A 12079-nucleotide genomic window follows, 5' to 3' on the forward strand; every position below is an offset into this window, starting at 1 on the left:
TTATAATAACACACAGAAATGTTTAATGGGCTCTATCCAGGGCCATAAAAATTACTTATTGAACAAGCGTTTTAAAACTATTAATCTATTGTTTTCCATTAATAATGGCTTTCCAAAGAACAGGCGACAGCTTAATGTATCCTCCGCGTTTTTCTCCTGGAAAAGTGGCCTTTTAATACACAAATGTTACTCTAGTTCCAGAGGCACCGCTGGCTGGCTGACCATCCCAGGGCCAATTCAGGATTCAGGACACACCTGTCCCAGATGGCACTTCAGAATTTCCAGACCAAGCCGGCGTGGTGGCTCACACCTGTTGCTAAGAAGACTGAGGGAGGAGAGTTGCCAGGAGTCTGAGGCTAGCCTGGACTGCATAGAGAGTTCTAGGTCAGCCTGGGTCCCAGCGTATGACCCTGTCTTAAAAATAAATGAAGAGAATGAAAAAAAAACATTCTGAGATGGGAAGGGTTCTTTGTACAAAAGAGAGGAAAAATTTGGATGTCTTACTTGCAGCCTCTATGACCAAAGGTACAAAAGACGACATACAGGCACATTCTTTCTGTTCTGGTTCCTTCTAGAAGTTTCCAGAAACTCTTCCCACTTTGCAGTGGCTAAGCCCATAGCTCAAAGTTTTCTGAAAGTGATAATTTGCCCTTCATTTGGCTGTTTCAGGCATGAAATTCCCCCACCATGCATGAGATGGTGGTTCCAGTGGGTAAGGCTCAGGGACCAGGGACCGGAGAGATGACTCAGTGGCTAAGAGCACTGGCTGTTGCTCCTCAGAGGACCTGGGTTGGCTCCCAGCGGCCACATGGTAGCTCACAACCATTTGTAGTCCCAGTTCCAGGAGATAGACAGCCTCTTCTGGCCCCCACTAGCAATGCATGTACATGGCACACAGACTTAACACGCAGGCAAAACACCCATACACACGCAATAAAGGTTTAAAAAGAAAAAAGAATTGGGGACCAGCAGGATGGCTCAGTGAGTAAAGGCACTTGCTATCAAGCCTGGCGACCTGAGTTCAGTATCTGGGATCCACGTGGTTGAAGGAGAGAGCCGAGTCCTGCAAGTCATCCTCTGAGCTCCACATGCACACTGTGGCACATTTTTGTAAACACTGCATTTTAGTGTGCATATGAGTGCACATGTATGCAAGCGCGCACACGTGCACACACACACACACAAACACACAGAATTTTGTTTGTTTTTCAAGACAGGGTTTCTCTGTATTATTTTAGAGGCTGGCCTGGAACTCGCTCTGTAGACCAGGCTGGCCTCAAACTCACAGAGATCCTCCTGCCTCTGCCTCCTGAGTGCTGGGATTAAAGGCATGCGCCACCAATGCCCAGCCACACATTAAATTTTTAAAGAATGCATTTTTAAAAATTGTCCCATTAGTTTCACCGTATAATTTAAATTTAGGGGCATATTAGCATCCGATGGGCACCACAACGCAGGTTTGGGGCCATTTGTCCACTGAGCAAATATCTGTTAGAAGTCTCCCAAGCACAAGACAGTCCTTAATCCTTGAGGCACTGCAGCCATCACCATGGAGCATATGGGCCGTGCCTGCTCCCAGAGACCTGCTGGTGGCACTGATGACAAGCGAGGGGACAAGGTAGGTCATTTTAAGTAGGAATGAGAACTGAGAGGAGATTCGATGAGCACGTATCCAGGTGGGGGTTGCCTCGGAGAAGGTCAGGGCAGCCCTGGGAAGGAACGAGCATGAATCCCAGAGAGAAGCCTTCCGGGGAACTGCAGCTCCCATACCCTGGTGTGAGGCATGCATTGGGGACCCCAGCAAAGGCTCCAGGCAGTCGGTGGCTGAGCATCAGAAAGCCTGGGGGCGGAGGGGATGGCTTACCTGGCAGGTGCAGGGCCCTGGCCAGCCACTGCCTCACACCCTGTGCGTGGCTCCTGGGGATCTGCAGGGTCATGTAGTCTGAGAAGCATTCCACCTTCCCTGTGGGATAAGATGTCGCTCTGGAGCAGACACAGAGGACACAGGGGAGACAGGAAAGAAAAGAGGAGGAACGGACAGGCTTCCTCCCATCCCTGCTGCAGTGACCAGCTAGGAAAGGGGTCACCTCTGCAGCTAGCCAGTGGGGACACAGAGAACGGGGTGATTCACAGGTGGTTGTAGGCACTGAAGTCAGAACATCTGGGTCTAAATACCTACCGTGTGTCTGTCTGTCTGTCTGTGTCTGTCTGTCTGTCTATCTGTGTGTCTGTCTGTATCTGTCTGTCTGTGTCTGTCTGTGTGTCTGTCTGTGTCTGTCTGTCTGTCTGTCTGTGTCTGTCTGTGTGTGTCTGTCTGTCTGTGTGTGTCTGTCTGTCTGTCTGTGTGTCTGTCCGTCTGTCTGTCCTTGTGCCCGTTGCTTAGTCCATTTCTTCCTAGAATCGACTGTATGATGGTGTTGATGATGAGAAGGATATGGATAATGACAGTGGAAGGAGATAGTGACGGTTGATGACGCTGATGGCCACTCCCACCTATATTCTCTCCCAGAGTCTGATTTTAGCCTTCATCCTTCCACCAGGATGAACTGTAACTGCCGGTAAAGCTTTTTCGGGGGTCTGAGAGCCCCTCTTGTGAACAAGCAAACCTGAGGGTCTCACCCTGCGCTTATGTCACAGCCACACCCCCTCTCTCAAAGGCGAGCTGAGTAATGGAAAACCTGGGGGCTGAGGACACAGCTTGGTGTGCAAGAGCGCCTGCTGAGCAAGCATGAGGACCTGAGTTCAAGTCCCCAGCGCCCACGTAAACAGCCACAAGTGGCCATATATGCACCTGCCGCCCCAGTGCTGACGGGTGTAGAGACAGCAGGATCACCAAGGTTTGCCGGCCACCGACTTAGCTCCAGGCTCAGTGAAGGAGCTTGTCTCAAAGGAATAGGGTGGAGGGCAGAAGAGCAGGACAATTGGACACCCTCCTCTGGCCCATGTATGTGAAGGAGCACACAGACTCAGGCACATGCATCTATCACACACACACACACACACACACACACACACACACAATAAGTTAATTTGTCAAAGGCGAAGGCCAGTGAGACCGCTCATGCATGTGCCTTAGGTTCCTATTGCTGTGATAAAAGGCATAGTCAAAAGCAACTTGGGAAGGAAAGGGTTTATCAAGCTCAGGACAGGAGCCAAAGTAGGCCGTGGAGGGAGCTGCTTACTGGCTTGCTCCCCCTGGCTTGCTCAGCCTGCTTTTTTTTTTTTTTTTTTTTTTTTTGGTTTTACGAGACAGGGATTCTCTGTATTGTTTGGGAGGCTGTCGGTCCAGCCTGGCCTCGAACTCACAGAGATCTGCCTGCCTCTGCCTCCCGAGTGCTGGGATTAAAGGCATGCGCCACCACCACCCTGCTCAGCCTGCTTTCTTATAGAACTCAGTACTGCCAAACCACAGGCAGCACTGCCTAGGGTAGACTGCCCCTCCTACATCAGTCATTAATCAAGAAAATGCAGGGCCAGGTATGGAGATGCACACACCTTTAATCCCCCAGTGCTCAGGAGGCAGAGGCAGGTGGATCTCTGTGAGTTTCAGGCCAGCCTGGACGATATAATGAGAGCCTGTCTCAAAAACAAACAGAAAACAAAACAAACAAAAACCTACACCACTTTGTAGCTGGAGAGATGGCTCAGTGGAGAACACTGTTTGTTTTTATAGGCCCTGAGTTCAATTCCCAGTAACCACAAGTTGGCTCACAGCCATCTGTAACTGTAATTCCATAGGATACAATGCCCTCTTCTGGTGTGCATATAAAAGATGCAGGCAAAACACTGATATAAATAAAGTACATAATAAATAAAATAAATCTAAAAGGAACAGAAGGAGGGATGGAGGGAGAAGGGGAGGGAGGGAGGGAAGGAGAGAGAGAGAGAGAGACTTACCTCAGGTTCTTCTTCTCAAATAACTCCAGTTTGTGTCAGGTTCACATATATGCGAGCGCGCGTGTGTGCACACACACACACACACACACACACAGCAGGATGCCATATAAACAGGGAAGGAGAGAACCAAATCCACAAAGTTATCTTCTAAGTATACCATGGCACATGAGCCCCCACCACTCACACACTAAGAATAATGAATAAATTATAAGCTTTTTTTTAATCAGCAGGGAGTGTGGGGAGGACCACAACATAGGGCTTGGCCCAGTATAAATGCTCAACAACTGTGTTCCTCTTGTGGTGTCTTCTGTGTAGTGAGTGAGTGGCTGGCGGTGGAGCCCCCAGGATTCTGCTGCCACACTGAAGTTTGGGCTCTTTTACTCATTGCCGGGGAGAGTGAAGACAAGTCCCTCACTCCTCCAGACTTTAATGTAAAAATGAGTTAGCGGCCCCTGTGTGGTGGCACACGTCTTTAATCCCAGCACTTGGGAGGCAGATCTCTATGCGTTCAAAGCCAGTCTAGTCTGTATAATGAGTTCCAGACCAGCCAAGGCTATATGTTGAGACCCTGAAAAAAAAAGTCAAAGCAACAAAACAAACAAATTAGTGGACACCGGGGCTGGAGAGATGGCTCAGAGGTTAAGAGCACCGATTGCTCTTCCAGAGGTCCTGAGTTCAATTCCCAGCAACCACATGGTGGCTCACAACCATCCATAATGAGATCTGGTGCCCTCTTCTGGCGTGCAGACATACATGGAGGCAGGATGTTGTATTCATAATAAATAAATCTTTAAAAAAATTAGTGGACACCAAGACTCCATGCCAGGCCTGGTACATGAGCCTGTGCCGGCTATTTCAAAACCAGTGCTACAAGTGCTTCCTCAGTGACAGAAGGCCTTGGCTCTGGCTCCAGCCATTCCTGGGAAGTCAAGCACTTGGCTAATGCTTGTTAGAGGGGCTTGCCTTCCAGGCCAGTGTGTTGGTTGCAAATGCTTTCTGGCTTCCATATAACCACAGCAGGCAGGCTATCAGTCTGAGAAGGGGGGGGGGCTCCCAAAGTCTGGTATGAACCAGAAAAGACATGATTGATTTACCTGTCAGAGCTCCATGTGCCAGGCTAGGCCTGTCCTTGTTTGACCCAAAGGGGAGGATCCATGGGAACACAGCAGGCGGAAGACAACCCAGACAGATGGCCCTGAGAGGGAGAGAGCAGGGTGTGGAGTGAGTGCCCAGTACAGCCGGGCTGCCTAGTCTGACTTCAGGCAATTATATCTCCTTTTTGTTTTGCTTTCTTTTACTCTTTGTTTTTATCATTGCTTTGTTGTGCTGTGTTTTAGGACAAGCTTTCACCAGGTAGCCTAAGCTGCCTTACCCTCCTCACTATATAGCCCAGGCTGGCCTCTAACTTGTAATCCTCCTGCCTTTGCCTACCAAGTGCCCAGATTACAGGTGTGCAATATCTCAATTACAGTCCAGTCAGTCGATTATATTTATGTATATATGGATTTTATTATTTTTTAGTTTTGCTCTGCTAGGGGTCAAATCCGGGACATGAGAAAGCTAAGCAAGCACTGTACTATCCCCAGAGATATATTGTTTGCATCCCTACCATGAGCAGCAGCCAAGACAGACCAAGCAGCAATGACAAAGAAAGGAATGAATAGAGGGATCTCCCATAGCAATTAGGCACTGAAGAAGAAACAGGGACGAGACACACGGAACCAGAGGAGCGGGAGGGAGTTTCCTGGAAGGTCAACGTAGAAAGATAACTTCCAAAAAGGCAACTTGGTGATTCTCATACAGATTTTTTTAATGAATCCGTGTTAAGGATTTATTAAATCTTATTATCAATGAGGAAACCCTGTGGATTTACAGCCAGTTCAAAGGAGAGAGGAAAAAAAGAAAAGGAAAAAGAAAAAAATAAAGAACAAGACTTTTCTTTTTAGATCCAGGATGTTGGAAGGAATTTGCAAACAGACTGGAAAAAGTTTAGTCCGGGGGTGGGCAGAATTTCTGAATGAAAACAGAATTTCTGAATGAAAAGCCCTCGTCACATGCACCGGTCCCTCGACAAGAATCCTTCACACACCCCAGGGTTGCCCACCGTTTAAAGCACCACAAGAGGCAGGACAGATGGCTTCATCAGTTAAGTACTGCCAGGCCAGCATGAGGACTTGAGTTTGGATCCCTAGTGTCCACATAAAAGGCCAACCGTGGCTGGGCGGTAGTGGTGCACGCCTTTAATCCCAGCACTCAGTAGATCTCTGTGAAATCGAGGTCAGCCGGGCCTACAGAACAAGTTCCAGGACTTCCAGGACTAAGCAGAGAGACCTTGTCTCGATTAATTAATTAATTAATTAATTAATTAATTAATTAATTAATAAGGTGGAGAGCAATAAAGGAGGAATCCAGCGTCTAGCTCCAGACTGTACACACACAAGTGCACACGTGCACCCCCAAACACTCCTGTACACGCATGCCTCCCTTGACAAGGTACGCAGACACAAACAGTTATACACACATGTAGCACATACACAATAAGTAATAAAACAATAAGGCATCACAAACTAAGGCAAGGAAGGCAGAGAGTCAGAGAGAGAAAATGCGAGCACTAAGCAAGCCATTTCCAATGGACATAGCCAACAACTGTTAAAAATCCTAGGGCCGGTGAGGCAGCTCCTCAGGGAATGGCACTTGTCACCAAGCCTGATAAGCAGAGTTGGATCCCCGGAACCCACATAGTGGAAGGAGAGAGCCAACTCCACAAAACTGTCCTCTGACCCCACGTTCCTACAGTGGCACATGGGTGTGTGAGCATGTACACGAAGCTAAAAAACAAATAAACAGCTCTTTTTGCTTCTTTCAGAGTTTCTGGAACAGATAAAACATCACTAAGCAGGGCTGGAGAGATGACTCAGCAGTTAAGAGCACTGGCTGCTGTCCCAGAGGTCCTGAGTTCAGTTCCCAGCAACCACATGGTGGCTCACAACCATCTGTAATGAGATCTGGCGCCCTCTTCTGGTGTGCAAGCATACCTGCCTGCAGGCGGAACATTGTCTACATAACAAATAAATAATCTTTAAAAAATAATAACTAAGCTGTGGCATTTGAACTGAGATGGAGTAGCAAAGAATTTCAAATTTCCACCCAGGGAGGTGCGTTCCAGCCAAAGAGAGCAGCAGGTGTAAACCCACAAGCATGAGGGAGCTATCTGATGCACCCAAGGAACTACACAAAAAGGTCGTTGCAAAAGTCACAGAGTGACAAAGGACCAGACAGTAGGCATGTGGGGAGGGCAGATACACTCTAGAGTCAGGAGGACTGGGGTGTGACCATAAAGTAAGTCAGAAGTTCTGGAGAAAGCTAGGTAGGGAAGGCAGAGGAACCCACGTGCTTCAGGGTTTCTCTGTGTAGCCCTGGCTGCCCTGGAACTCATTTTGGAGACCAGGATGGCCTTGAACTCACAGAGATCTTCCAGCCTCTGCCTCCTGAGTGCTGGGATCAAAGGCTTGCACCACCACACCCATGTGACTTTTAGGCAGCAGAAGGGATGGTTGGGCAGTTAGGAGCACTTGTTACTCTTGCAGAGAACCTGAGTTTGATTCCCAGAACCCACATGGTGGCTCACAGCCATCTGTGACTCCAGTTTTGGGATACTTGACTCCCTGTCTCTGTCCTCCATGGGCACTGCACACGTGTGATCCACTTACATGCATGCAGGCAAAACACATAAAACAAATACATCTAAAGAGTATTTTTTTAGATTTATAAAAATAAGTAACTAGCCGGGCGTTGGTGGCGCACGCCTTTAATCCCAGCACTCGGGAGGCAGAGGCAGGTGGATCTCTGTGAGTTCGAGACCAGCCTGGTCTGCCGAGCGAGTTCCAGGACAGCCTCCAAAGCCACAGAGAAACCCTGTCTCGAAAAACCAAAAAAAAAAAAAAAAGTAACTATAGGGACTGGAGAGATGGCTCAGTGGTTAAGGGCACAGGCTGCTCTTCCAGAGGTCCTGAGTTCAATTCCCAGCAACCACAATTTGACTCAACTATCTATAATGAGATCTGGTGCCCTCTTTCTGATATGTAGATGTACATGGAGGCAGGATGTTGTATATATAATAAATAAATCTTTTAAAAAATGAATAAATAATTACAATCCAGGTGTGGTTATTTACACCTATAATCCCAGCATTCAAGAGGCTGAGGATTCCTATGAGTTCCAGACCAGACTGGGCTACAGTCTGAAACCTTGTCTCAAGAACAAAATCAATCCTCATCCTTTAGACTAAGATCAAGTGCAAAACAAATTCACACACACATGTACGCATGCACACCTATATACATAACATGCCCACAATGGCAAGCCGGGTCTGGCTCACATAGCAAGTACTAGAACAAGTCCCAGTAGGGTTACATAGCACAACTCCACCTCACAAAAAATAAATAACAGCAACAAAATGACCTGCAAGGTCGGGGATGTGCTTAGGGGCAGAGTGCTTGTTTAGCATTCAAAGGTCCCGGGTTTTAGCGGTTAAGAGTGTGTACTACTCTTGCAGAGGACTTTAGCTCCTAGTGCGAGCATGCGCGTGCACGCATGCACACACACACACACACACACACACTCTCTCTGGTTGTGCCTCACAACCATCTGCAGCTGCAGCTCCGGAGACCCTAAGGCCTTCTTCTGTCCTCCGTGGGGTCTTATAGTCATGTGCGTATACACACAGACACACACACATATTCGGAATCTTTCCAAAATAAAACAGGTGGGCATGGTGGTGGCACACGCCTTTATCCCCGGGCACTTGGGAGGCAGAGGCTGGTGGATCTCTGTGAGTCCTGCAGTGCTGGGGATAGCTCTCAGGACTCTATACATTCTAGATAAGCACTGTACCAACCTAAGCTACAGCCCAGGTCTCCAGAGCAAGCTTGATTATGGATGCCTGTAATCCCAGCTCTTCGTAGGTGGAGGCAGGAGGACCAGAAGTTAAACTTCTCCTCTACTTGACAAGTTTAAGACCAGCCTGAGAAAATCTTTAAAAAAAAAAAAAAAGTAACTCATACCCAGCATACCCAGGTAGAGTGCTGATCGGTGGTAGCTGTGGTCTAGTTTTGCACCCGTTGGGGAATTCATTTCAGCGTTCTGAACTGCCTGTTTGCTCATCTGCTCTGGGGACCTCTCTTTTGAACTGCAGACGACATTGAATAAGCCACCTCTGCAATATGCTCATATTTCAGTTTAGTTTTTCAGTGCCAGGGAATAGATGATGACCTTGCACACGTGAGACCAGCATACTACTACTTTACAGTCAGAGACTTAGTTTTTTTTCAAGTTGAGGGCTTCAGGTGCAGCTCATTGGTACAGCGTGTGGCTACGTGGTATGTGCAAACCCCTGGATTTGATCCCCAGTGGAAAATGTATGTGAATTCCTATTTGTATATTGTGGATATATACATATATATATATGCGGATGTATATGCAAATGCTTTAAGTTATATTTTAAGTCATTGATCCGAGTATGCCTGCCTGCATAGACCTCTAATCCCAGCACTTCAGAGGCTCCGGCAGGGAGAATCTGAGCTTTAGACCAGTCAGGGCTACATGCAGAAATTCAAGGGACTGGAGGGGTACCTCAGTGGTTAAGAGCACTTGCTGCTCTTGCAGAGGACCAGGGTTCGGTTCCGGGCAATAATTCCAGGAAATCTGTTGGCCTATGAGCACTGCACGCATGTGGTGCCCTTACAGACATGCAGGCAAAACACTCATACGTGTGAAAAACAGTAAGCAGATAGAGTATTTAAGACAAAGCAAGACGAGAAAGGACAACAGGTTTCCATCAAAGGCTACTGTCACTGAGTCCTTAAGTTCTTGAATGTCAAAGGAGGTGAGAGCCAAGGCCAGTGCGCCAATCAGATCGATTGCCAAGGCCCTCAGCCTCCTAGCATGGGTTGGCAAAGAATGTCTAGACCACTGCTTCTCAACCTTCCTGACGCTGTGCCCCTTTAACACAGTTTCTCATGTGGTGACCCCAACACCATAACATTGTTTTTTAATTATTTATTTTTATTCATGTGCATTGTATTTTTGCCTGCATGTATGTTTGTATGAGGGTGTTGGATATCCTAGAACTGGAGTCACAGATAGTTGTGAGCTGTCATGCGGGTGTTGGGAATTGAACCCCAGTCCTCTGGAAGAGCAGCCAGTGCTCTTAACCACTGAGCCATCTTCCCAGACCCCATAACATTATTTTTGATGCAATTTCATAACTAATTTTGCCACTGTTATGAACTGTAAATATAAATATCTGTGTTTTCTGATGGTCTTAGGTGACCCCTCTGAAAGGGTCATTCAAGCCAAAGGGATCACTCCCCCCAGGTTGAGAACTACTAGCCCAGACCGTTTCCCTAGGCTGTAATCTTAGCTGGGCCTGCAGCCTGCCAGATACAACTGTCTGCTCTTCACTTATCCACTGCGTACGAAATCCAGAGTCAAGCCAGGCGTGGCAGCCAAGTCCCGCAACCCCAGCACTCCAGAAACAGAGGCCAAAACACCTGGAGCTTGAGGCCAAGCCTCAGCTACACACCAAGACCCTATCTCAAACTAAAAGTGAGCCAGAGAGGGACCCTCTTTCTCCAGACAACCTGGTGTCCCAGGTTCCACGGCCTCTGCTGGAGTCTCCTCCTGGCTCCCAGCAGGGGGCAGCACTATGGTCATTTGATTAGTTTGCAAAGCGGACGCGCACATGCTGCCTTGTAGCCTAAGAAAGACTTCCCCAAAGGTAGGCAAATCTGCTGCCAGAGGCCAAGCGACCAGGAAAAGGAGAAGCAGGCCACTGCGGCTGATGTGTAGTGCCATCCTCTCCTCACCCTTGCATTAATTGCATCAGCCTTGCTAGAGCCCGGGCAGCCTACACCCCTGCCATCTCCTCCCTGCAGCTCCCACTAGACGCGAGATTGCAGCTTGGCTTCTACAGCTCCCGAACTTTCCCTTCCCAGCCTAGGGACAGACACGACCCTTCATGTCCCAAAGCTGAGCCCCACACTGAGCAGCTAGGAGAAGTGGGTCCTGGCACAGGACCCAGGCTTCCGCGGCTTGCCCACCCCACCCAGCTTCTCCATCACCCTCATTGTCCGCACGCCCGCAGATCTACGCAAGTCACAAAGCATACAAAAGCCCTGCAGTGAGGAGGCCAGGGCCGACTGCCAGCGACTGTTGACCTTCAAGCTGGCGGTGGCCGAGGCCTTGCTCCTGCTCTGAGTGGGTTTGCTCTGTCCTTCAGTGGTACCGGAGACTGAAGCCCTGGGCTTGCACCCAAGTGCTCCCCAGGACAAGGGGTGATGTGGAGCCTAGGGACGGTGGCAGAGACTCTGGCCAGCCCTCCCTTGAGAAGACTGATGCCTCCTTTTCATCCCTGTCTTCAAGCAGCCACAGAGCTGACTGAGCCACGCCCACCCACCTCTTCCTCTCTGCACATGAAGCTTCTGGATTCGGAAAGAAAATAATTTGGTTTCTGCTCCAAAGGGCATAAAGGAAGCTCAGGGCTCCCCTGGTCTCTCAGTTCTCATTAGGACCAAAGACCCGCTTGGGAGGCCTGGGTAAAGGCCACTTACCAGGCAACTGCCAGGGACCCCCACATCCTCAGCCTGGTGGCTCTCTCCTCCTCTGAAGGAGTTTATCTAGTGGCACTGCCAGCTCACAAGTAAAAGGCCAGCTTGTCCCCTTGTCGTGGTTGCCAAGAGTCACTCAGGTACCGGCCAGGTGCCAGAATGCACAGACAGGTGTCAACACCTCCCAACCGCTTTGTGCCCCCTGGGGTGACATTAATTGCTTTATCTCTGAGGCTGCAAAATAGTGGGGTACTGTTCTTTATTGCTGTAGAAAAAAAACACCATTTTATTGCTGTAGAAAAAAAACTGCCATGAAGAAAAGCAGCTTAGGAGGAAAGGGGTTTATTACATCTTACACTCAGAGTCCATCACCATAGGAGCACAGAGCCGGAATATGCAGGAACCGGGAGGCAGGAACCAAAGCAGAGGCTGTGGGGAATGCTGCTTTCTGGCTTGGTCTCCATGGCTTGTTTAGCTTGCTTTCCTAGACAACCAAGGGCCGCCAGTCCAGAGGTACCACCACCCACAATGCGCTGGGCCCTCCCACATGGATCAATTAATCAAAAATAAATAAA

At 48.7% G+C, this 12079-nt stretch overlaps 1 protein-coding gene across 1 annotated transcript in view; it reads right to left on the minus strand.

Moving 5' to 3' along the window:
- The window catches only part of CUNH1orf127 (chromosome unknown C1orf127 homolog), a 30729-nt gene extending 19146 nt beyond the window's left edge, over window positions 1-11583 (minus strand). Inside the window, 3 exon segments of the mRNA XM_040735063.1 lie at window positions 1865-1963; window positions 4992-5092; window positions 11508-11583. Coding sequence (XP_040590997.1) covers window positions 1865-1963; window positions 4992-5092; window positions 11508-11533 — 226 coding nt within the window. The 5' untranslated portion in view covers window positions 11534-11583.
- Between the last annotated feature and the right edge of the window lie 496 nt (window positions 11584-12079).

The sequence above is a fragment of the Mesocricetus auratus genome, unplaced genomic scaffold, assembly GCF_017639785.1.
Source record: "Mesocricetus auratus isolate SY011 unplaced genomic scaffold, BCM_Maur_2.0 Super-Scaffold_100042, whole genome shotgun sequence".
NCBI lineage: Eukaryota > Metazoa > Chordata > Mammalia > Rodentia > Cricetidae > Mesocricetus > Mesocricetus auratus.